Below are 26,187 nucleotides of genomic sequence, written 5' to 3' on the forward strand. Positions count from 1 at the left end.
TGAAATAAGTAAATCAGAAAAAACTAAGAACTATATGAACCCATACATAGATGGGACATAAAAATGAGACTCAGAGACATGGACAAGAATGTGATGGTAACAATTGGGGGGTTAGGGGGGTGGGGAGGGGGCGAGGAAGGAGAGAGAGGGGGTGGGGGGAGGGGAGGGGCACAAAGAAAACCAGATAGGTGACGGAAGACAATTTGACTTTGGGTGAGGGGTATGCAGCATAATCAAATGTCAAAATAATCTGGAGATGTTTTCTCGGAACATATGTACCCTGATTTATCAATGTCACTGCATTAAAATTAATAAAAATAAGATAAAAAAATGACTAGATTCCCTCTGTTACATCTGTCTAAGACTCACTCTTGATGCTTGTCTCGGTCATGTGATACATTTATCGGTCCCACCCTAAAGGCCGGTCCGTGAAAATATTGTCTGACATTAAACTGGTCTGTGGCCCAAAGAAAGGTTGGGGACCCTGCAGTGGGATTCAGAGTGTGCTCCAACAAGCTGTACCTAAGATTGATGGGGCCTAACACTGTTCTGCAACTACAAGTTGATTTTTCCTTGAGGTGGTCCCACCATGAGCCCACGGTGTTTCTGGGTCTGCTCTACAGAAGGCTCGTGTCTCTCGTATTCTCCTGTTAACAATTCTTTCTTCAAACGCTACCTCTCCCAGGGCACCTTCATCTACTCTCAGAAAGAGGTAACCCTTTGCTCTTTCCTCCAACATAACTTGGAACCTCTGTGAGTAAAACTGTTTATATGTCTCCCTCGCTAGACACCCAAGTTGGAAGAGCCAGCACACAGACTCATGCCTCTTCCACCTGGCCCCAGCATCCAACACAGAGGAAGTGCTCTAAAAGGAGGCTCAAACCCAGCAAAGGGCTAAAGAGAGGAGATACCCAGACTGGCAAACACCACCTGGTGCTCAAAGGAAGACTGGTCCGTTCAATGGATACAGATACTTTATCCTCTATTTCTTTTTTCTTCCCATTTCATACCCTCTCTGAAACACCTGCCTCCCCCCCGCCCCCACTTTACAAAAGGAAATGAAAACAGAAGATACTTCTTAAGCATTTTTTATTTCTCTGTCATTTGTGTTTCTGGTTTGGTACACATGAGCTGTAGCTGTACGTCACATTCACTATGACACATCCCATAAAAGAGTCCATGTAAGTCACCTGGTACAGTTCTGCTTCACCTGGTTGTTATTGCTGAAATCTCTACTTCTAAGAACACAGAGAGTAACATTCCTTGAATCTACAGATGAACAAGGGCAGGGTGCGTGGCAGTGGCCAGAGCTGCCGGAGGGTAGAACCAAAGACGCGAGCTACTGGATGGCTGTCTACAGAGGCATGGACGGAAAAAGCCACCCAAAAATTCCAGAGAGACCAGGACAGCTGGGGAAACACTCCAGAACTATATTCCATCTATCACCTGCTATGGCTTTCTTAGTCCTAAGAGATTCTGAAATAAACACAGAAGCCCATGCTGGCATCATACCAAAGCCAGTAGTGCCCATGCTATGGCCTCAATTATGTGTTTAATCCTGGGGCCTTCCACCGACCTCTCTGGTGCAGGAGCGTGGCCCTCCAGACCAGTCCTTTGCAACCCCAGCCAATTCCACAGAAAGACCCAGGCAAGCCTGGCCCAGCTCTAAAATGTCTTGCCCTCAAAGGCCTGGAGGTTGAAAGCCGTATCCAGAAACTTCTTCAGAGATGCCAGGTGAGTGTTCCTGTTCCCTGTGGCCGGTGCTGCTGCTGGGTCACGGCCGACATACCTGGGGAAGAAGGACAGGGTGAGGGGCGGGCTGTGCCTGGCCCAGGCAGTCCAGGTCTGCAGCGAGTCTCGCCTGTGTCATCATCCTGCTAGAGAAAGATCGACCCTGAGGCTCCACTAGGCAGAGGAACTGGCCTGGGATCACAGGCAGGAGTCTGAGATATGCAGGGTTCTCTAGTTCAGTCTGGCTGCGGACTAAATGCAAAGGTTTTTGTCCACACTGGTAGGGGTTCCTGATGGGGAAGCTGACCTGTCACCAACTGTCACTGAGCCAGTGGGGACAACGGTTTCCAATGTGGCCCAGAGAAGGGCCAGTTCCAGGTTACACAACAGATGAGACAGGCAAAGCCAGGATGGGGCCTCAGAGCTGACAGGTTGGTGACTGGCATCCCCCGCCCCAGCCTTGTACCATATGGGCCGTGCCCGGCTCAGGAGGGTCATGAAGCGTGGACTGATGTAGTCATAATAGCCCATGTTCTTGTGTTCCTCCTGGCACCATACCATCTCCGCACCTGGGTACTTCTCTGCCTCTTGCTTGATTAGGTCGAAAGGGAATGGAGAGATCTGCGGCAGACAGGGAGAATGGGCAGCACAGCCCATGGAGGAGGTCAGCAGAGCCCCTACTGGGCCCCAGAGCTGACCATGCCAGGAACACTACCAGGGCCAGGGGGCTGGCTGTTTGACCTTGTCCATCACTCCGAGCAGGCGTACCTGCTCCAGGCGTGTGATGGCCACTTGCTCCTCCAGCCCCTGGTTGCTCCGCTCCTTCACCAGGTCATAGTACACCTTTCCCGTGCAGAAGATGAGCCTCTGCACCTCCTCAGGAGCCCGAGCTGCGGCCCCATCCTCAGGAATCACCCGCTGGAAGCTGGTCCCTGGGGGGCCGACAGAGTATGGCAGAGGCATCAACTCTAAGAGGGGCTGGGGATCTTGGGAACCAGGCCCACATGCCTGGCAGCCACAGGCTCTCCCTAGTCACTAAGACTAGCCCCGGGTTTAGATCTGTGGCTGCACCAGGTGCCTCTTGAGCCAAACAATGGAGAAGAGAACCGATGAAACCTGAGATGTCATAAGGAAAGAAGTGGAGACAGGGGCGCAAGCCAAGGGCAGAGCCCTGGGAACATCAAGTTCAGGTGGCATGGTGGTATGAAGGAGAAAGCCCCTAGCAGGGGCAGAAAGGGTGATGATTTGTCCCTATATGATGAGCTCCTTATCTGAGCTGGAGCTGCTCCTCGTCCAGTCCTGCCCATCTCCTGTGTGCATGTGAGCCACCCAACCACTATGCTTAATGGTGAGCAGCTGCCCACAGAGACCACTGCACCTTCTCCCTTTACTCAGCCCCTCAACCAAGTCCCCATATCTTAAGTCCTGTCTGTCTTTCCTTTCTGAGCTCACATGACATGCCAGGTACCAGACAAAGCACGCTGCAGAAACCTGAGAAACTACTGTAATACCCTTGCACCCCAAGTGAGGACAGTGAGCAGAAAGGAGAACAGGCTGCCAGGCCTCACCAGAGGAAATCGGGTGCCCCGCATCCAGCCGTGGCAGTCCACCCCTAGTGCTAGCGCTCTGAAGTGCCACCCCGGCCACTGCTCACAGCAGTGGGACACGCAGACACACACAGGTAAATAACACGCTTGTTCACACTGCCGAAACCCTTCCTGGCCAACCTGCCCCTCCTCCCACTACCTGGGACCGTTCTGCAGGACAGCTGTATTTTGCCCCACCCCTGCCACCCTGGTACACATCTCCATTCTGACACCTGGTCCTCCGGGTGCTTTATTTGACTGAGTCCCTGACTCCCAGGTAAAGAAGGCTGAGCATTTCTGGAGGGGCACTGTGTCCCCAGGAACAGTAATGTCAGTTTGGCTCATGAGTGGAAAAAAAATTATGAGTAAATAAATAATACTCAGTTTCCTGCAAATGAAGCAGGCCTCCCCCCAGGCCAGCCATGCTGGGCCAGTGCCCTCCTCTGGCCCTGGTACTCAGCCCAGCTGGCCACCTTGCCTGCCACCCCCCCCGGCCACTGGGGAGGACTATGTGGGAGTGGCTGGAGGGCCCACAGAACCACAGACAGAGGTGAGGACAGAGAGTCCCAGGAGCAGAGGCTGCGCCACGGGCCACCAGGCCTCACAGCAGCTGCCCCCGATCCCTGCCAACATGCCCAGGCACATACCAGATACCATTTGGTCAAAGCTGGACTTGGCCTCCGGGTGCCTCAGCAGAGATTTGGGTGTGAAGATGATCAGCTGGAAGGGAAACATGTGCCCAGCTGCCAGCTGCCCCGTGGGGCCCGGGCTCCCACATCCGGCCCCGCACTGCTGTGGTGAGAACCAGGGCCCGCAGCTCACCGGCTTGCGGAAGGGCAGCAGGACCTGCCGGCGCAGCACATGGAAGTAGCTGGCCGGCGTGGAGCAGTTGACCACGATCCAGTTGCAGTCATAGAGCTGGCTCACTTCGAAGTCCTCGGAGAACGCCTGGGAGGACAAGGTGTGACAGGGTGGTGGCCTGCCTGTGGTGCCCATCCGGGCACATGTCCCTGTCCCAGTGAGGGTGGGCAGCACTCACAGGGTAGGCATCTGAGTCATCATTGCTCATCTGTAGGAACCTCTCAGGCCTCGCTGAGGAGTGCTCTGGGCCCTGAAAGCAAATGCCAGATGGCCCAAGTTGGCCCGAGGGGAAGGGAATGTCACCCAGGACAGACACCTGCCCTTGCAAGGACCCAGGCTTCTCGGAGAAGCTGCCCTCCCTCTGAGCCGAGACCCCAGCAAAGAACCAGGAATGTGGGAGTACAGCAGGGATGGCATCCTTGGAGCGTGTCCGCCTAGTCCCAGCTCTTGTGAATGTGGGGGGTGGGAGTTCAAGGCTAAAGGCTGAGTAGAGAGAGCCTCTCTGCCCAGAACATCCCGACCGGCAGCAGCTGCTGCCCACTGAGTGCCCAGCAGGCCCAGGCACAGCTCTGGGACCCCACACACCTTGTTCCCTGGTTATTAAAGCCTCCCCGTGATGCAGACGATTGTTTCCTACTCTACAGATGAAGACGGTAAGGGGTGAGGGGTGAAGAGATTAAGAGCCAACCCCAAGGGCAGTCTGCCAGAAGGGGGGGTTTAAACCCAGAGCTTACCCTCCTCCTGCTGCTGCTCATGGGGCTGCTCTGCCCCGTGACAACAGACACCCCCATGGACCACCAAACTCGCTCCCTGTGCCAAAGGGGGGCCCTGCCCATAGCCATTATCCACATGCCTTGAGGGGGGGTTCACTGGGGCAACAGGGCCAGTAGGCCCACCCTAACATCCCCACCCAGCTCAAGCTCCACTGGTAAGAAGCCTTTGCCTCTGGTGACCTTGGACAGGCCATGCCCCTTCACCCCTCAAGTGTGGAATGGACAGAGGCCTAACGCCCAGTCCTGCTGTGGGTATTTTACATGGATTTACAGGGCAGCTAAAGTGCTCTCAGGAGTCATGGAGGGCTGACAGTAGTGATCAGTTCCTTACTGAGGGATTGGTCTCAGCTGAGTGGACCCTCAGGGACATACAGCTCCACCGCTGGGGTTGGGGACAGTCCACCCTGCTCAGAGCTGCCCTGCAGCAGGCACAGCCCCACCCACCACCCCTCACCCTCCAGCCACACCACCTCCGCTCCATCCACTGCGTGAGCGCTGGGGTGGCACCTCTGAATGCTCTGCTCCACCCTAGCCCCTGCTGGCCTGCACATGTCCCCACTTCCCCAGGAGGGGCCCGAGGACAGGTGACATGGCACAGATCAGGTTCAGAACCAAGCAACCCACTGAGTGACCTTGGACAAGCTCATCCTCATGTCTGGAAATGGGAACAGGACTGCTCTCACTAGGCGCTGTAGGACCCGAGGGCCGATGCACAGAGAAGGTGTGAAGCAGAACGTGGCGCACAGCAAGCCCTCCGACCACAGGGCTGCTTCTCCTGCTAGGAACGTGCAGTGTCAGCCCTGTCCTCAACAGCAGCCACTGCATCTATGGACGCCCACCCTGAGCAGACCTGTGTGTTCCAAGGGCCCAGAAGGTACATGTTTGCCCACCCTACGGGTGGCCAAGGGTCCACCCGTGCTCTCCCAGGCCTGCCAGAGCCCGGGCCCAGCTGCCAGATGGCCTTACCATGCCCTCCATGCCATGGGGCAGCAGCAGGACGATGCCGTTGTGCCGCACCCATTTGGCCTGGCCGGTGCTGATGAACTGGTCAATGATGCACTGTGCTGTGTTGTGGAAGTCACCAAACTGAGCCTCCCAGAGCACCAGGGCATTGGGGCTGGCCATGGCATAACCCAGCTCAAAGCCTAGAGACAAAAGACACTTAGATGGGGCCTGCCACGCTCTGTCACCAAGTGCCAGTGGCTCCAGACAAACTCAGCTCTTCCTCATACCCCCTTCTTGCCCTCCTCACCCATCCTAGCAGGCCAGGAGGAGCCTGAGGGCTCCTTGGGCCCCAAAGGCCAGCACCTCCCTTCCTGGGAATTGACCACATATCAGAGAGGCCACTCAGACCTCAGTGCGTGTATGGCCAGCTTCAGCTTTATCCAGACCAGGAGCCGTGCCCAAAGACACCCTGGGGAGGCAGCAGGGACCAGCTACCAAGAGGAGTCCCCAAAATATGTGCAGGGCTGCTGGGAGGAAGGGAGAGGAACAGGTCGCCGGAGGGTCCTGCCTCTAGAGAAAGCAGGGAGGAAGCAGAAAGGGAGGAAGCAGGCCAGCTAAGGTCAAGCAGAGAGAGAAAGAATGTGGGGTACAGTCTGGGGAGCCCTGAGCCTGGGGAGGAGGCCCCAAGACAGGGCCACTGGGTGCAGTGCAGGGGTGAGCCGAGGGTCAGGAGAATGGAGCAGGTCCGGGCAACCTTGGGGACAGCTCATGGCTGTGTCTGAAGTTGTCTCTACTGGGTTTCTGGACACACTGGGGCTGGTGCCCAGGAAAAGGGCTCTGACATCTAAAGAGCCCACTTCCAGGCAAACAGTGCCCCCAGCTGGGTTCTCAGAGGGGCCAGATGGGACAGGACTTCATCTCCCATGTGGCCTTAGGCAGGAACAGACCCAGCATCATTCCTCAGGGCTGTCCCAGGACCCAAATCCATCCCAGTGGCCTCTGATGGACCAGGTCCATCCCTGACCCTGCTGGCCCCCTCCTCGCCCCAGGCCCAGTCAACAGTCAAAACAACAAAGACAGGACACCTTAGGCTGTAAGCCCCTCTATGGTCTCCCAGAATCCCAGGGCCCGCCTGAGCTGCCCGTGTTGGACCCACCCAGGACTCCATACTCCGAGAGGGAGCTGTTGCACACGGTGTACGGGGCCTGGTCAGGCCAAAGGTGGTTCATGGGGACGCATGTCCTCCGGTCAACTTCCTGGTCATGGAGAACATGGTGCCGGTGACTAGAGGGAAACAGACCAGGCAGGGATGGGATACTTGTTTGCCCAGAGCAGGTGGGCTGGGCAGCGGGAGGCCGGCAAGCCCTCATCACTGTGCAAGGTAACCTGACAGAGTCCCATAGGATAGGGACGCTAGGCGGCCCTGAAAAGCCAGACTGATCTGTTCCCTTCTCCGGACAGCCGCCCTCCCAGCAGAGCCCACACACCGCACAGATAGGAGTTTCCGTTTCTCACTTCAGAAAGGTCCTGAGACCTGTGTTGCCAGCCTCCTACAACCCTCCACCCAATGCTCGGTGAAGCCTGAGACCCTGAGAGGCCACACCCCTGAGGCATTGTCCCCCTGTCCATCTCTGCCCTCTCTGCCCAGGTCCACAGGAGACAGGAACTGCACGATGAGGGGGGCTGCCTGCTGAACCTGACACCAGTGAGGACTGCTATGCAGCTCAGGGTACAATGGGGTAACCCCTGTTCCCCCTGCTGGAACAGCACCAGCAATGAGGAGGACCCAATGGAGACAGCCTGTGGAACCCTGGATGCCACAGCACCAGGGCTCACTAACACAGCAGTGAGCAAACAGGAGACCAAAGCAGCTAGAGCCCCAAAGAGAGAAAACGTGATGGAGACAAGTGACAAGTGTAAGTCCTTTACCCGGACTCAAAACTCAATGAAAACAGGCAAAACAGGGAGGGCTGGCTCGACAGCAGTTCACACACACACACATATACAAACACACGCACATGCACACACACACATGCACACACATGAGAACCACAGAGGACCACAAGGCTTGATATCAATGAACTTGCTTGGGCCAAGTGGTCAGCTCTGCATGTCTGTCCTGGGGGAGTCAGAAAGGTGGCCCAGCATCCTTCTGATGACTTGGTCCATGGGCAGGGGCTGGGGTGTTGACAGGGCTGCCAGTGGTCCCCTCAGCCAGACAAGGGCCGACCTTGGGCTCCTCAGAAAAGGTCCAGGAGGAGGAGGAAGGGCAGGCTACACTCCAGATCACCCAGGACAACTCTGGGAGATGCCAAGCACAGCTGACCACTCAGCTCCCCCACGGGCTCCATGGTGACTGGCTGGGGTTCCAGAGCCCCGCCCCTCACCTGAAGGTGCCCCTCTCCACGTCCTGCCCGCTGAGCCGCACGTGGATGCCCTCCTTCAGCAGGGAGCCAAAGGCCATGTACTCTGCCAGCGCCCAGTCTGCCATCCGCTTCTTGGTCATGTCCGCTCGGCCCCACAAGATTCGAGAGAGGCCTATGGGAGGGAAAGGCTGGTCTGAGGGACCCAGGCATGGCCACCCTGCCCAGGACAGCTGCAGCCCCAGGGGCTAGGGCCAGGTGTGTGTGTACTCAGGGTACACCCTCCTCCCACCCGCCACCCCTGCCACAGTCCCACAGGCCTCCCCCACAGTGGGAAAAAGCAGGTGCCCCAGTCGAGTGCCTGTCCTGTGCACACACTGCATCCTCACAACCCCATGGGCAGACTACCCCAATCCTACGGATGAGGAGTGAGGCGCTGTAGAGAGAAGTCATTTACTCTCAATCACACAGCTATAAAAATGTGCAAATTTGAGCTTAGGCCATGGGCTCATGCTGGGCTCCTGGTGGCCCTATACCAGCACAGACACCCTGTGCCATGCCACAGAGTAGGCACCTCAGGATACCTGGGCCTCCAAGCACAGTGTAGGAACCCCCTAGGAACACCCACAGGCTGGTCAGAAGAGGTGCAGGTGCTCCACTACTGCCACAAGCACCCTCCAGGGTGCTAAGCAGAGGTTACAGTCAAGATCTGCAGCCAGTGACCACCTACTAGCCCAGGCTCCACCTGGGACATCAGGGTCACCTCTGTCATCCATCCAGGCTGCCAGCAAGCCCAGCACTCTTGCCCCCACATTTCAGGCCCACCCCTCTTTCACAGGACTCTGTGCTTCCCTACTCCCCCCACCTGATCAGGGATGCCACATAAGCCTGATCCCCAGGGCCAGCTGAGAGTGTGGCATCCACATCTGCCCGCCTTGAGAGGAGCTGTTATCAAGGGTGCCTCACAGGGTCCAAACAAGGCTCCAGGAGCTCAGCCGACCCACCAAAGATGGATGAAGGCCAGGCCTTCCTGACCCGACTCTACCTTTCTTGGGGCATGATGTCGGGTATAGGACAGGGGCCCATGTTGGAGCCCGCACAGCAACCTCACCGGTGTGAATTTTAAAGTCAGCCAGGGGTACAGAGCTCGCCACGTCCCCAATGTGTGTCAGCACATCCTCAGGAATGCCCGTAGTTGGGCACGTCATGCTCTTGGGCTCCCCGTCCACGTTGAAGAAGCCTGAAAAGGCAGAGACTGTGTACTTCTGGGTAGCAGTGGGGCCCCAGATGCCATCAGCTTCCTTTTGCAGCCCAGCTCTTCCCTGACCCCACCTGGCACAGGATGATCGAGCCCATTCTCAGGCCACGGCCACTGACAGTCACAGCTCCAGCTCCTACACCTACTTAATGTCCTCCCTGGGCCCTTGTAAGAGCCACTCCCTGAACCTGGGGTCACAGCCATCTAGCTCTCCCCCAGGGAGACCTGCTGAACCCCCTTGTCCCAGGGAGGCCCTCTGAGCACCGCTACCTGACCCCCACCACACCCTGGCTCTCCCCACTGTGGTGTCCACCAGTCCTGGTCAGCTCTCCCTTCCAGAGATCCACTGGTCACAGGTGCTTTGAGGGCGATGCTTATCTTAGCCTTCAGGAATCAGCCCCACAGTCTCAGGGGTCTTAGGGGCAGAGCCACAGCTTCTGGGCAGAGCTGCTCCAGGCCTGGGCCCACTACCAGAGGCCATGGCCCAGGAGGGTCACTCTCAGCCACACCGCACTCACCTGGCCAGGGGGAGTCCAGCCAGTGCTTTATGTGAAGGATCTTCTTATCCTTGGACCTGCCGTACGCCTCCTCACAGATCCGGTCATATTTGGCAATTTCTTCCTGAAATCAGGATGAAGGTATGGATGGAGGCAGCGACACCCTGAGCAGCCTGAAGCTGGGTCGACCTCGACTCTTTAGTCTCCCTCAGCAGGTTTGAGAACTGTCTGCTGGCCTGCAGGGACCCTTGTGGTCAGAGGCCAAAGTCTCAGAGTTCAGGGGGATCACATTTAGCAAAGGACTTGGTGGAGACTCAAGGTGGGAGGACCAACAAACCCACAGATAGCTGAGAGGACAAACCCGCTCAGGCCCTCCTGTGGGAAATCTTCCTGGACTTCCACCTGGGGCTGGGCTTCCCCAAAGCAGCATGTGCTGCGTCCCCTCAGGCTGTGTTTGGTCCTCTGTCCCCCATGATAGCTGGAGGCTGTCAGGGACACCAGTTCCCAGCACTGGTCTGGAAACGTCAGCCACTACCCCAGGGTTCCAGTGCCATGGAGTCTTCTCCCAGGTGTTCGTGAAGCCCACCCACACACCTCAAACTCCTGCAGGGTGACTGTGCCCTCAGCAATGAGCTGGTCTGCATACTTCTTCAGCACAGGCACCTGTCTGTGGATCTGCTTGTACATGAGCGGTTGTGTGAACATGGGCTCATCCATCTCATTGTGGCCACGCCGGCGGTAGCAGACCTGCAGGGACAGTAAGGGAAGGGGCTCAGTCCCTGTCCCCAGGCGATGCAGGCACAGTTGGTACACATCTGGGGCACATCTGGCAGGGCACATCAGGGCCTTCGCGGGCCCTGACAGCCTCCTACTGCTGCCTCTCACTGACTGTCCCCCATACCCCCAAGACTTTAAACATTTTGCTCTTGGTAGCCCCGAACCTCCCATCTCCCAGGACTCGCAGCCCCAGTAGCTGAAGGTGCTAAAGACCTGGCACTGAGCACAACCAGACAGGCTGTCCGCTCCAACCCAGCCTCAGCCCCCAAACCCACCAGGTCCACAACAACATCTTTATTGAAGGTGTTCCTCCACTCGGCTGCCACGCTGCACACATATATCACGGCCTCTGGGTCATCCGCGTTCACGTGGAAGATGGGAGCATTGACCACGCGGGCCACGTCAGTGGGGTATGGTGAGGAGCGGGCCATGCGGGGGTCCGTAGTGAAGCCGATCTGCAGGAGCAGAAGGAACTCGCAGTGCCTGTCCACTTAGAGCCAGAACTGTGGGTCATAGAGCTGGGGAGGTCTCTGCCTTGAGGCCCATCAGCTGTGTCGGGAGGATGTGAAGGGACAAAGGATGTGCAGCCCCAACACCAGACAGAGCAGCCGGTCCCATGGGGATGGCAGCAATACCTAGGAGTCATGCCTGATTTTTTTTTCTGCAATCATTTTATATGGTGGTTGGGAGGGACACAGGCCTGGGCAAACCCCAGTCCCACCAGTACTAACTGTACCATCCTGGACGAGGCATGGAGATTCCCAAAGCCTTGGTTTCCCTGTCTATGAAAAGATCCCGGGTTTCCTATCTACTAAAAGATCCCATTAAATTCCGGTCTCACAGGTTTATTCTGTGAAGATGAGATGACTTAACACAAATAAAGCAGTCAACCTAGGGCTACCCAGGCTCAGAAGAACAACTGTTGTTAACCACAGCTGCCTGCTAACTATAGGCCTATAATTCCCAGGGAGCTAAAGGCAGCATCTAGTCACATGTCTAGCCTCTGAGCTCGTTACACCTGTACTCCTTTGTGCTTACAACTTCTTCCATGATGACTGGTAGATTAGAAAGATAGATGATAAGGATAGATAGATAGGTAGATAGATGAATGTATAGATCTCCCAATTTCACAAACCAGGAAACTGAGGCTGGGGAGAGTAGCCACACTGCCTGAGACCATACTGGGACATGGTGGAGCAAGTGGGATTAGAACCTGGATGGTCCCACTCGTCCCCTCACAGTGCTGCCTGAATTCAGAGACAGACATGCTGATGAGGCCTGGCGTGCAGCTCGCCCCTCACCTGGTTGTTGACAACAACATGCACGGTGCCATTGGTGGTGTATGAGGGCAGGTCACTCAAGTGGAAGGTCTCGTAGACCACACCCTGGCCAGCAAAGGCAGCATCCCCATGGACCAGGACGGACATGACCTATGGAGCAGAATGGGAGCCGGGAGGAGCCCCTGGCCCCAGCCCGTGCACCTTGGCCCTGCCTCCAGCACTGTGGATGCCCAGGGCCCATGGTGAGCTTACCTTCTTGCCCTGGGTGTCCCCGCGGTAGAACTGCTCTGCCTTGGTCTTCCCCTGCACCACGGGGTCCACGGCTTCCAGGTGGGAGGGGTTGGCCACGAGAGACAGAGCGATGTTTCTGTTTGTGACCCGGTTGATCCTCTCATGGTACATGCCGAGGTGATATTTGACGTCTCCAGAGCCCTGGAGTTGAGGTAGAAGGTAGTGAACCTGGCCCTCCCACCTCAGACAAGGGAACAGACAGACAGACAGACAGATGCAAGCGCACAGTGTGGCTAAAACTGTTCCTGGATTCTGCTCCCTAGAAAGGCTTGTGCTGTCCCTGAACTGAGTGCTCTTCCAGCCGCCACGCACCCTGCACACTGCCTCTCCTTCCCCTCCAGGTGGGCCCGAGACAGGCTGGAGGCCAGCCCAGCCCCAGCCCCAGCAGAGCCCTCTGCACTTCAAAGGCCGTCCTCTTTCCATGGGTGACCCCGGAGTGCGCGGGAAGGCAGCAGTAGGAAGTGGTCAGCCAGGCAGTGAGAGCAAAGAAATGCAGGAGGCTCATGGGTGCTGTGCAGACCACCGGCCAGGCCTCCAGACAAACACTGGAGACCGCCCCTCCTAACTCCTCACACATGACAGATGAAGACAGCATTGGAGGAAATCATGACACATTTTATTATCTTGGAGTAGGAATAGCCTTTCTAAACAATGTACAAACCTCAGGAGCTATAAAAGATAGCTAAAATCTATCAAGTTTGTCATGGAGGAACCAAACCTATGCACAATGTGGGGGGGGGGGGGTCTACTGAAAAAAAAAACATTTATAAGACAAATTCAGGCAAAGGGCTAAGTCCCTCAATACATAAAGCACTTTTACTAATCAGTAAGAGATAGCCCAAAACCCCATAGAAAAATGTGCCAGAAAAGAAGTGACAGGTTCACTGCCCAGAGGAATAGGAGAGCCACCGAAAGGGGTGGCAGGCAGCACTGTGAAGAGGCAGAGGCCAAAGAGAGGCCCAGCATGGCCTGGGCGTGGAGTATGAGGCGAGCATGACATGCACGCATGGCAAGAAAAGGGAGTGAGAGGGAAAATGTTTCCTCTACTCATCAGTGGGCACAGGAACATGCCCCCTGTTCCAAGGCTGTGCAGGGCAGACAAATGACTGAGGCCCTCTGGGCTGGTGGACAGAACTTCGGGCACAGAGGCACAGCCTGAGCCAAAGTGAATGCCGTCAGGTTCCCCGCACCTCTCGGGGCCACTTCCCCGGCTGGGAACAGGGAAGGGGGGCCCAGTTTTTTCCGAGGGCTCTTCCGGCCCTCAGAGACTGCAGCACTTGCTGCAGAATGCCTTAGTGACCACATGCAAATATGCCCAGGCTCTCCCACTCCTTTGCGTGTCTGTCCATCTTGAGGTCTGTCCAAGACTGGAGAGTCCTGGCCCAGGCCCTTCCCAGTTCACCTCCCAAACACCCAGCCCTCCAGGGGCTATGAGGCCTGAGCTTGGCACCCACCTCATCTGCTGCCTCCAGCTTGGGGTCAAATTGGCAGAAGATCTGCTCCAGGTCCTTGCGGATGACATTAGCCAGCACATTCAGCCTGCCCCTGGAGCCAGAAGGGGTGGGCTGGATCCTCACCTGGCACAGAGGCCACCTCCATCATGCTCCCTGCCCACCTGTAACCTATCAGAGTCAGCATGGACTCTAGGGAAGCCGCAGCCTCCCCAATGGAACCAAGGGAGACCAGCCTTCTCATTCTGTCTTCATCTGCAAGGCATGTGCATGGTCCTGGCCAGCCAGTCCCCCAGACACTTCTGTCCTCAGGAGGCCCTCATGAGCAGGGAGCCACCGTCTCACGACAGAGTGCCCACCCTCCCCACCACCTTGGCCCCAGGCTGTTAATGCACCACAGGGGCTCACACATGGCCCTACCCTAGCAAGCAAGCAGAATCTTAGAGCCAGACAGGGAAGAGGATATGGAGTTACCAGAGGACCTGTCCAGGGAGCTGAGGTCTAAGGGGTATGGGGTCAGGAAAGCAGCCAGGGGTCATGGGTCCTCCAATCCAGCCTGAACTTCCCATCAGAGTGCAGTTTTTTCAGAGGTGGGCACCAGCCAATGAGGGCACAGCACATACCTCAGAACTCACCCCTCAAAGCCCACCATCAGATGCCAGCCCTAGGCATACAAATACCCTAGTCCAGCCTCCAGCCCCAGATGGCCCTGTGGCTGAGGGAATCCCTCATTAAGGTGGCCTCTCTTTTATTCTGTAGGGTCATGGGGCCATGGGCTGAGGGCAAAGTCCTCTAGCTTCCGATGCCCGTGACTGTGGTGGCCAGGACTAGAATAGCCCTCAGCTCCTGGAGCCCTCCTCAGGCCAAGAGCTTGCCCAACACCAGCATGCAGTCCTAGAACTGACACTGACCTTGCAGTGCCATCCTCTTCCAAATGTCCACTGAAGCCACATGGGCCCATGTCACCTCAGACTGTGGGGCCACATTTGCCTGACCCTCTCACCAGAGTCTGGGCATTTCCAGGCCCCTAGGTCCCCAGCCTCTCACACTGCACCTGGACACCTGAATGCCCCTCCTGCTGACGCAGTCGAGGGCTGGGCCTCCTCTGAGCACCTGGAAATGGTCACAGGAAACACTGGGGCTTTGCCCTCAGACTGTTCAGCATGTTCTCTAATAGCCCATTATGCATGCACCCTGGCCACCTTTATTTGTCTCAAGGTGCATTCCTCATTAGACCACAGACTCCAGCTCAGAAGTAACTGACCACTTGCCATGCTAGACTTCCAGACTTTACTGAGGTCACAGGGCAATGTGTGGTCAGCTTACAGCCAGGGGAAAAGGCCCCCGGTTCACCTCCAGAGAAACGCCCTTCAGGGGATACCAACAAGAGGCCACCTGCCAGGCTCTGCCTACACTTCCCTAGGCCATCCCCTCCACAGCTCCCTGTCCACAGGAACCTCGAAGCACAATCCAACGCTTTTCTGAAATCCTGGGGACAGTGGTGAAGTGGTGAGAGCCTGTTTAGTTCCTAGCTCCACGTGGCTTTGGCCAAGTACTCAGCTCTCTTTGAGATTAGAAGGCGAGGGCCAAGGGACTCTGAGAACTTTCTAGCCCACTCTGCCTCTGCCTTCAAGTCCCTCGAACACTCCTGCTCTGATTTCATCCCCTCTCTCCCACCTCATCTGCCGGGTACGCTGCAGCATGCACGGAGGGCCCACCTGTGTGGCATCCCCAGAATGACAGTCTCAATCCCCATCTCACTGGATTTATCGATGATGGTCTTGAGGGCAGGAATCATGACCTCACAGCCCTCTAGGCCAAAGCGCTTCTCTGAGGACCACTTCCGGGCCAGGAAGTCTTCAAACCTGCTCAGGGAGAGAAGGGAGAGAGTGGTGAGGCTGAGAGCTATATGTGATGGCTCAGAGCACGGTGCCAAGAACAGAGAAAGTTGCAAAATCATCTCCCTCCACATAGCCCAAGACCTGCCACAGACATCATGATGTCCCCACCAGCAAGCAACAGAGGTCTGAGGGAGGCTAGGGGCCCTCCCACCTTACCCCAAACCTCCGCCTACACCCACTGTCAGCTATCACTCTCCCTCCCTGTCCAGTCAAACCGCTCCAATGGGCCAACTTCCCTGCTCCTGTCCCCTGCCCTCCTGCACAAGTACGCTGTGTACTTGACTCCCACCGCCTCCCAAAAGTCTCCTCACGGCTCAGCTCAGATGCTAGCCCCCACTCTGCTGTTCAGGGATCCTCCAGGTCCCTGCAGCCCCAGCTTCGGAGAAGTCAGGCAGAGCCAGGTGGAGCCCCACGAGGGAGACACTGCTGGTATCACTCCACACAGGGACCTCTCCTGTCCAACATTCCCACAACCACTCCCTGCCGCCTCTCCCTTGCTCGACCTGCTTCTGCTATCAGGACCCCCGGAGCCCCATGCTTGCCCACTGCCCAGCTCTGCTGAGTACCTGGCCCCAGGGCTCCTCCTAAGCCAGGGTAGGGAGGCCATCTAGTCCTGCCTTGCCTTGCCAGGCACCCTCCTAGTTTCTTAGCCAGGGCCTTGGACATCTTGTACAGCCACTTGGGCTGTCTGGCCGGGATACAGGGAGGGTGGTGCTGAGGGTCTGACCTCATGGAGCGCACCAGCCGGGCCAGCAGGGTCCGTTTCTCCTCATTGGAGAACTGCATCACGCCAGGCGTCTCAAACTTCTGCCGAATCCACTGGCACTGTTCCACATCGTTGATGAACATGAACTCCAGGCCAACGTGCTGGCAGTAGGTACTCTGGGGGGACATGCGAGCACACTATGAGAAGCCAGAAAGAGGGACACACACCCTGGCATTGGAAACAGAAGAGGCGGCGTCCCCATCTCCCCACCGCCAACAGACTCCAGCGAGCTCCATCAGGTGTGGCCGACACACCTGCCCGTGCTCACCTCCAGCGAGCTCCACCAGGTGTGGCCGACACACCTGCCCGTGCTCACCTCCAGCGAGCTCCACCAGGTGTGGCCGACACACCTGCCCGTGCTCACCTCCAGCGAGCTCCACCAGGTGTGGCCGACACACCTGCCCGTGCTCACCTCCAGGCGCCGAATGATCTCCCGCAGTGAGAGGGTCTGTTCTGAGCCTCCAATGAAGGTGGTCGTGGGCAACTGGAACTCCTTGTCCAAGTCAGCCTCCTGCAGGTCATAGAAGGCTGAGGAGGCCAAGAGGCAGAGAGGGGGAATTGGGGTCAGGCTCAGCCAGGGCCCAGCAGTATCCCCAGACCTTCCCCCAGTACCCCTGGCACCCTCTTGTCAGGTCCAGCCCAAGATCAGGAACCTCAGTCTGCAGGGAACAGGGAGTGAGAGTCAGAGCCCAGGTTGCTGCCATGAGGGTGCGCTTGGGCAAGTCTCTCAAGCTCACTGAGCATGGCACACCAGCCTGGAATGACAGGGAGACGCCCCTTGCACGGACACTGTGCAGTCAATGGGCATGGGTCAGAAAAGAGCTTCTTGGGCAGCTTGCTGGGCCCTAGTGCCCAGAATGCCTCACTGGGCCCAGGCACCAGCTGGCTCTGGTGTCACCCAGGTAACAGGAAAGGGTACCAACTCTCACCCAACTTATCGATGGTTGTGATTAAGTCTGAAGGTACAAAGGAGTCCAGGTCTGCATCCAGAATGCCCAAGGGGTCCAGCTGGGCCACATGGTGGCCCCGGATCTGAGAGAAGGGGAAAAGGTCAGGGCAGGGCTGGGAGGCGCCCTCACCAAGAGCAAGGTCTGGACCCCTCACTCCCCCCTTCAGAGTCTCAAGTTCCTGCTTGTCTCCAGAACCCAGCCACTAGGCAGGTGTCTGTAGAGCCCCACCAAGGCCACTAAGGTGGCAGGAGCTCGACTCTATTTAACAGAACAACACACAGCCTTCAAAAATGGGCAAGAACACAGACACAAAAGCAGTCACTACAATACAGTTAGAAGCTGCAAAACCCCAGAAACTTCCCAAGTGTCTGTCAATAGGAGACTGGCATCTGAATATGGGAAATCTTCATGGGGAAGTACTAAGAGCCACTAAAAAAGTGAAGGAAGTCCTGTCAGCTACTGTGAGGCAGTCTCCATAAACACATTACAGAAAAGTGTGTGTGGTGACCCCAGCTGGTTGGCTCAGTGGTAGAGCATCAGCCTGGAGTGTGGAAGTACCAGGTTCAATTCCCTGTCAGGGCACACAGGAGAAGCTACCATCTGTTTCTCCTCCCCTCCCCACTCCCCCTCCCCTTTTTCTCTCTCAGTTCTCTTCCTGCAGCCATGGCTTGATTGGTTCAAGTGCATTGGTCCTGAGGATGGCTCCATGGAGCCTCCACCTCAGGTGCTAAAAATGGCTCGGTTGTGAGCATGGCCCCAGGTGGGCAGAACATCAGCACCAGATGGGGGTTGCCAGGTGGATCCCAGTTGGGGTGCATGCAGAAGTCTGTCTATCTCCTCTGCTCTCACTTGGAAATAAAGAATAAAAAGTGTGTGTGGTGAACGACCATTGTCTACGAAGGAGGGGCTATAGTAAATACATAGACAAATAAATACATTCATCAGAAAAATATATTGTAAAATAAGAAAACTATAAAATATGAAAACGTATTCTCTATGGGAAAAGGATGGAACAGGGTAGAGTGGCAGGGCTAGAAGTTAGACTTTTAAAGGACCCTTGCTTTGAAGATTTGATTTTGGAATCATGTAAATATTTTATACCCCTATAAAACAAATTAAGTTTTAAAATTGAAAGCAAAACAAAATAAATGAATTAATGCATCCATTTAGTGGCATAAGTCACAGAGAGGAGCTATTCCAATGGACTAATAAAATATTCCCTGAAGATAAGCAGACCTGCAGAGGAAAGGTTCATGACTTCATTTCTATTAGTGATCAGCAGTGGTGGCGTTAGAACTGTAGTCTAGGACTGCCGGGTGGGGGCTGTAAGAAAATCAAGTAAGACATTGTATTGCTGTCTTGGAGAACCTCTATTTTTGACACCTTTCAAAAGAAATGGTGACATAGACTGATGAAGTCAAGATGAACCCTAAGTCACACATTTGACACACAGAGAAGCATCAGTATAAACCTATTGAGTATGTCATATTTCTAAAAAAATACATACTTCCTGGCTGTAACCCAAAGGGCCCAGAAGTCATGACCAAACCAACAGCAGTGAACGCTGCCAGCACTCCCCAGAGAACTGGCTGTCCCAGGGCTGAGCAAAAATGCCCAAGATGAGCTTGGAGCACCTCATCATAACACATAGCACAGGGATGCTCAAACATGGCTGGGCTGACAGGAGGGACACATCCTGTGCAATAAGGACAATATTTATAACAGATTGAAACTCATCTCATATGTTTACATTCATGCATTCATATCGTACTAAAAAAAGATGAAAAACTGTCACTGGTCATCTTTAAAGGATGCTAGGGAACCATCTCATAATTTTGAAAATTTATCAATAAAAAACAAACAAACAAGCACTGATCCTGCCTTTCACAATTCGTACCACAGGGATAAATGGAGTGGACAACGGGCAGTTTCTCTTGATAGAAGTATTTCAGGTACCAAACAAATAAAGGGTGAATTAGACTATCATCATTTTTACCATCCCTAACGAATTCCTGTATCCAAGAAGCAATCATCCATAGAGGCTAACCGATGAAGTACCATCACACCAGGAAGCTGATTTTGAAACAAAACAAGAATCAAATCTATGTTGAATACAGTTCCTAGATCTAACTGCCAATTTAGAGAAACTACATGGGACAAAGAGACAAAGTGACACCTGATTGTATGGGATACAATCAGCATAATCTATCTCAGGAAAACTAACAACTTGGTTTCTTAAAAAAAAAAAAAAGCAGGGAACACAAAAAGAAATATAGAGGAACTCGCAGAGTACAAGAGACCCAGGGGCCATGTCAACTTTCCACCCTTGTGGCTTTATTTGGATCCTGATCCAAACATGCAGTATAAAGAAATCATAAGGCAAACATCAACACCAACTGAATATTTGATGGCATTAGAAATATTATTATTTTCAGATGTAATAATAATCTTGTGGTATATTTTTTTTTGAAAAAGCTTTATCTCTCGAAATAGATGCTGAAATAGTCCATTGATAAAATACGATATCTGGGATTTGCTTCAAAATAATCAGGGGCCAGTGGGTGGAGCCGGAGGCAGGTAAGAGCTAAATCAAGACTGGCCTTGGGTTGTGTGGGGTTCTCTACACAACTAATTACTCTACCTTCTATGTTTGAAAATATCTACCCCAAATAGCCAAAGCAATACTAAGGAAAAGGAATGAAGCTGGGGGCATTACAATATCTGACTTCAAATTATATTATAGAGCCACGATAATCAAAACAGCATGATATTGGCAGAAAAACAGACAGTCAGACCAATGGAACAGAATAGAAAGTCCAGAAATAAAACCACATGTATATGGTCAAATAATTTTTGATAAAGGGGCCAACAACATACAATGCAGAAAAGAAAGCCTCTTCAAAAAATGGTGCTGGGAAAACTGGAAAGCCACATGCAAAAGAATGAAACTGGACTACAGTTTGTTCCCTTGTACTAAAATTAACTCAAAATGGATCAAAGACCTAAATATAAGTCCTGAAACAGTAAAGTACATAGAAGAAGACATAGGTACTCAACTCATGGACCTTGGTTATAAAGAGCACTTTATGAATTTGACTCCACAGGCAAGAGAAGTGAAGGCAAAGATAAATGAATGGGACTACATCAGACTGAGAAGCTTTTGCTCAGCAAGAGAAACTGACAACAAAATAAACAGACAGCCAACTAAATGGGAGATGATATTTTCAAACAACAGCTCAGATAAGCGCCTGATATCCAAAATATACAAAGAACTCATAAAACTCAACAACAAACAAACAATCCAATAAAAAAAATGGGAAGAGGACATGAACAGACATTTCTCCCAGGAAGAAATACAAATGGTCAACAGATATATGAAAAGATGCTCATCTTCATTAGCTATTAGAGAAATGCAAATCAAAACTGCAATAAGATACCACCTCACCCCTGTTAGATTAGCTATTATCAACAAGACAGGTAATAGCAAATGTTGGAGAGGCTGTGGAGAAAATGGAACCCTCATTCACTGTTGGTGGGAATGTAAAGTAGTACAACCATTATGGAAGAAAGTATGGTGGTTCCTCAGAAAATTAAAAATAGAACTACCTTATGAGCCAGCAATCCCTCTACTGGGTATATACCCCAAAAACTCAGAAACATTGGTACGTAAATACACATGCAGCCCCATCCATGTTTATTGCACCATTGTTCACAGTGGCCAGGACATGGAAACAACCAAAAAGCCCGTCAATAGATGACTGGATAAAGAAGATGTGGCACATATACACTATGGAATACTACTCAGCCATAAGAAATGATGACATCGGATCATTTACAACAACATGGATGGACCTTGATAACATTATACTGAGTGAAATAAGTAAATCAGAAAAAACTAAGAACTACGTGATTCCATTCATAGGTGGAATATAAAAATGAGACTCATGGACATGGGCAAGAGGGTGGTGGTTATGGGGGGGTGGGTAGGCAAGGGGGGAGAGGAGAGGCACAAAGAAAACTAGATAGAAGGTGATGGAAGACAATTTGACTTTGGGTGATGGGTATGCAACATAATCAAATGTCAAAATAACCTGGAGATGTTTTCTCTGAACATATGTACCCTGATTTATCAATGTCACCCCATTAAAATGAATAATTTTAAAAAAGAAACTATCTGTAATAATAAGTTAGGATTGCTTTTTTTTCAGTGGATGACTCAAACCAGAATTCTACCTCCTACCTGCCTGTGAGGGGCTGCACCTTCCACACACACACAGGTGCTGACCAGGAAGTACCACCATGGGCAGGTACAGTGACCACCCGATTCCAGAGACAACCCTGCTGGAAGACCCTGGCGCTTAGTCACTGCCAGTTAAAGCATGAAGGGCAGCTGGAGAGTTGGGAACCGCTTAGAGTCTAAGCCTTAGACAGTAAGTCCACTGGGCAGTGCTATAAGTGCTACTCTACGCAATATAGTTTTATGTTCCTTACTCTTTGTTTTCAAAACCAATGACTGAGATCTTTATCTGCTTTCTTTCAAATCCAGCTAAGGGCCCTGGCCGGTTGGCTCAGCGGTAGAGCGTCTGACTGGCATGTGGGGGACCTGGGTTCGATTCCCGGCCAGGGCACATAGGAGAAGCGCCCATTTGCTTCTCCACCCCGCCCCCCTCCTTCCTCTCTGTCTCTCTCTTCCCCTCCCGCAGCCAAGGCTCCATTGGAGCAAAGATGACCCGGGCGCTGGGGATGGCTCCTTGGCCTCTGCCTCAGGCGCTAGAGTGGCTCTAGAGCGGCAGATCGACGCCCCGGAGGGGCAGAGCATCGCCCCCTGGTGGGCAGAGTGTCGCCCCTGGTGGGCGTGCCGGGTGGATCCCGGTCAGGCACATGCGGGAGTCTGTCTGACTGTCTCTCCCCGTTTCCAGCTTCAGAAAAATACAAAAAAAAAAAAATCCAGCTAAGAAAAATATAATTACAAATACTGCTGTTTGCTCCGAGGTGGCCCACAATTCACAAGTCCTCAGGCCAGTGAGGAGACCCAGTGCAGTAGTCACCTCCCCTCCTCCGAGCCCAGGGGCGCAGCTGTGTCCCACAGAGTGCTCCATTGAGGCCTCCCACCCCTAGCACCCACAGCAGCTTGCCACTCCCTCTCATGGAGCATCCACCAGGGGCCCCAGGATGTCTTCGCTGTAGGACAACTTTCTTAGCAGATACCTCTGCCACTGATACCCAAAGAGATCCCAAAAAGAAACAAGCATTTGGGAGTGAACACCAAGAGCAGCCCTCCTATGAGTCCTGTGGCATCAAGATCAAGAATATGGAACATCATCAGAACTCTGGCTGGACAGGGGCACAACCTGGAGACCCATCTGTGAGAGCCTAAGTCTCCAGAACCAAGCAACTGTAGAAAGAGAGCTGTTGACTGAACTATTCATTCATTCCATCAACAATAAGCACCTGCATTACACAGTCCCTGTCCTCTCAAAATGCTCAGTCAAAAGAAGAAAATAGACACTAACAAAGATCAATCTATCCAATTTTCATTCAACATTCACTGACACTAGTTTCTTACTAAGTCCTCCTCCAGGTACTTGGCACAGTGGTGTGAGGGACAGGTGACATTCCATGAGAAAGACCACAAACAAATTTATATGCACAAGAAAGGCCAGGGGGTATTAAGCACCATGCTAATGCAACAAAGAGTGACAGCCACCTGATAGAAGGTTTAGAGAAGGGTTCTCAGAAGAGATAACATTGGAGCTGAGTGAGTCTCCTTCCTGTCAGCACCTGGGCACACCTGAGGAGCCAGTCCAACCACACAGCCTGTACCCTCCCAGCCGATCACCTGGTAGGCCCGGATCAGAGACTGTACAGCCAGGTGGTCCTCCACCAACTTGCTGGTTTTGGTCCGGTTTGAGACTGCTGGCCTGCTCTTGAGGACAACAGAAGAAGGCCATGGCTCAGGCGGGTCACAAGAGGCTTCCTTGCTGGTTTTCCGGAAGAAGCAGTCCCAAGACTGGGCAGGGGTAGAAGCAAGACAACAGCTGGGTTAGGGCCTCGGAGGAGTTGGGGGTGGCCCTGGTTGGGTTTTGGGGTATGTCGGTTGTTCCTTTACCACCACAGCTCTCAGAGCCTTCCCAGGACCATGCCAAGAAGACCCCTCAAAAGCACCCCACCCAGAGCCGAGATCTCTCCAGGACCCAGGTTGGTAGGGAGAGACAGGGCTGTAACTTGTGATCCAGAGGCTTCAGGTGTGAAAGGGGCCTCTACCTCTGGGGGAGACATGGTCTCATACACACTGGGTTGCAGAAGGCCTTGGTGGAGGGCACCTGGGCAGGCAGACCCCCCAGCTTTTCAATGCAATTGTATTTTGAACTAGCAGTGACACTGTTTACAGTTTACAGATGTACTTGTACATGTGTGCCCAGATATAAGTACAAGAATGTTCCCTGCAATGACAACATATAAACCAGCTAAGTGGTGATCAATTGCAAAATGGTTACAGAAATGATGATACATTTAGATTCTGGAAGATTATACAGTCTTCACAATAATAAGGCGCACTTACTACTATTGTGGATGTGGACTATCGCCAGAACATGCTGTAAAGTGAACAAAGCAGAGGAGGGTACATGGTTTGCTACTTCTTGTGCAGAAGCAAAAAGCAGACGTGCATGTGGACAAGCATCCCCATGTTCTAGCCCCATGATTCTCGACCTTCTTCATCTCACATCACACATAAACTAATTATTAAAATCAGACGACACAGCAAAACATATTTTTGGCTGATCTCAGAAAAAAAAATAGGTTTAATTTTGATTCATTTCCACTAGACAGCTATTGTGCGGCTGTTTTTTGTTTTTTTTTTTAATTTGACAATAAAGGGTAAAGGGGTCAGTGCCCCTGACTAAACAGGTATTGCATGTTTTAAAAATTCCTGCACCACAACGGTTGAAAATCATTCTTCTAGCAGAACACATAAAAGGGCTTTTTCCTCTTACAGTGCTGATGGGAGAATAAGGTACTACAAGCCTCATGGAAAGCAATTTGGATAAACCCATGCGTTTTAAATGTACGGGTAATCTTTAACAATCCCACTTTGGGAATTTCTTCTACAGACAGCTGCATGCATACAAGATAAGGAGTACAGAAGACTGTGTGCTGCAGCACTGATTGTGACAAGCAGAGAATGGAAATGAGCCAGAGGGTTGTCAATGGGGATGAGTGTGGCACAGCCATACAGTGAAATATTATGCTGCTGGGAAGATGAACAACAACATGGAAAGAGCTTGGAGATGTCGGTTAAGTGAAAAAAGCCTGGAGCAAAACAGTGCACATTACATGTCGTTTTGTATAAAAGAGAAAATCTAGAATTAAGTGTGCAGTAAGTTTACCCGAAGAACTTCCCTGAAAGGGTACAGAAAAGGCTAAGAATATATTGAGACAGACAGGTAGGAGCTGAGCAGAGAGATGGATGGGGAGGAATCATTTTCATTGTTTCATGTCATAGTTGTTATTTTGGGGTCATGAAATGTGAGTGAGTAGAGAAGAGGGAGAGCACTCTCACCCCATCTTCTGATTTTTTCTTTCACCACCAGCAGGTATTTATATTGCTCAATATATACCTAAATACTTATGCACCTAACATAACAACGGGCCATCTAGAGACAGTACAGCATGACAAAGGGGCAGGGACAGGGGTGGGGGCAGGAGTCAGAGCAGGGGTGGGGGCAGGTGTCAGAGCAGGGGTGGCAGGGACAGGGGTGGGGGCAGGTGTCAGAGCAGGGGTGGGGGCAGGTGTCAGAGCAGGGGTGGCAGGGACAGGGGTGGGGGCAGGTGTCAGAGCAGGGGTGGGGGCAGGTGTCAGAGCAGGGGTGGCAGGGACAGGGGTGGGGGCAGGTGTCAGAGCAGGGGTGGCAGGGACAGGGGTAGGGGCAGGTGTCAGAGCAGGGGTGGCAGGGACAGGGGTGGGGGCAGGTGTCAGAGCAGGGATGGCAGGGACAGGGGTGGGGGCAGGTGTCAGAGCAGGGGTGGCAGGGACAGGGGTAGGGGCAGGTGTCAGAGCAGGGGTGGCAGGGACAGGGGTGGGGGCAGGTGTCAGAGCAGGGGTGGCAGGGACAGGGGTGGGGGCAGGTGTCAGAGCAGGGGTGGCAGGGACAGGGGTGGGGGCAGGTCTCAGAGCAGGGATGGCAGGGACAGGGATGGTGGCAGGTCTCAGAGCAGGGATGGCAGGGACAGGGATGGTGGCAGGTCTCAGAGCAGGGGTGGCAGGGACAGGGGTGGGGGCAGGTCTCAGAGCAGGGGTGGCAGGGACAGGGGTGGGGGCAGGTCTCAGAGCAGGGGTGGCAGGGACAGGGGTGGGGGCAGGTGTCAGAGCAGGGGTGGCAGGGACAGGGGTGGGGGCAGGTGTCAGAGCAGGGGTGGCAGGGACAGGGGTGGGGGCAGGTCTCAGAGCAGGGGTGGCAGGGACAGGGGTGGGGGCAGGTCTCAGAGCAGGGGTGGCAGGGACAGGGATGGGGGCAGGTCTCAGAGCAGGGATGGCAGGGACAGGGATGGGGGCAGGTCTCAGAGCAGGGATGGCAGGGACAGGGATGGTGGCAGGTGTTAGAGCAGGGATGGCAGGGACAGGGGTAGGGGCAGGTGTCAGAGCAGGGGTGGCAGGGACAGGGGTGGGGGCAGGTGTCAGAGCAGGGGTGGCAGGGACAGGGGTGGGGGCAGGTGTCAGAGCAGGGGTGGTAGGGACAGGGGTGGGGGCAGGTCTCA

General features: G+C 53.7%; 1 protein-coding gene across 2 annotated transcripts in view; it reads right to left on the minus strand.

Moving 5' to 3' along the window:
• Nucleotides 1-1,072: 1,072 nt before the first annotated feature.
• Nucleotides 1,073-26,187, minus strand: part of OGDHL (oxoglutarate dehydrogenase L) — a 29,794-nt gene continuing 4,679 nt past the window's right edge. For both annotated transcript variants that reach the window (XM_066348412.1, XM_066348413.1), the window contains exons 3-23: nt 23,270-23,440; nt 17,410-17,512; nt 16,893-17,008; nt 16,442-16,596; nt 15,532-15,678; nt 13,817-13,907; nt 12,324-12,503; nt 12,093-12,221; nt 11,067-11,246; nt 10,609-10,761; nt 10,036-10,138; nt 9,371-9,499; nt 8,284-8,434; nt 7,053-7,180; nt 5,918-6,096; nt 4,357-4,428; nt 4,140-4,265; nt 3,965-4,037; nt 2,500-2,663; nt 2,198-2,352; nt 1,073-1,789 (exon numbers count right to left, since the gene is read on the minus strand). In XM_066348412.1, coding sequence (XP_066204509.1) covers nt 1,666-1,789; nt 2,198-2,352; nt 2,500-2,663; nt 3,965-4,037; nt 4,140-4,265; nt 4,357-4,428; nt 5,918-6,096; nt 7,053-7,180; nt 8,284-8,434; nt 9,371-9,499; nt 10,036-10,138; nt 10,609-10,761; nt 11,067-11,246; nt 12,093-12,221; nt 12,324-12,503; nt 13,817-13,907; nt 15,532-15,678; nt 16,442-16,596; nt 16,893-17,008; nt 17,410-17,512; nt 23,270-23,440 — 2,829 coding nt within the window. In that variant the 3' untranslated portion in view covers nt 1,073-1,665. The remainder of the gene's footprint in view (nt 1,790-2,197; nt 2,353-2,499; nt 2,664-3,964; nt 4,038-4,139; nt 4,266-4,356; nt 4,429-5,917; nt 6,097-7,052; nt 7,181-8,283; nt 8,435-9,370; nt 9,500-10,035; nt 10,139-10,608; nt 10,762-11,066; nt 11,247-12,092; nt 12,222-12,323; nt 12,504-13,816; nt 13,908-15,531; nt 15,679-16,441; nt 16,597-16,892; nt 17,009-17,409; nt 17,513-23,269; nt 23,441-26,187) is intronic.

Source organism: Saccopteryx leptura, chromosome 9 (assembly GCF_036850995.1).
Source record: "Saccopteryx leptura isolate mSacLep1 chromosome 9, mSacLep1_pri_phased_curated, whole genome shotgun sequence".
Taxonomy (NCBI): Eukaryota; Metazoa; Chordata; class Mammalia; order Chiroptera; family Emballonuridae; genus Saccopteryx; species Saccopteryx leptura.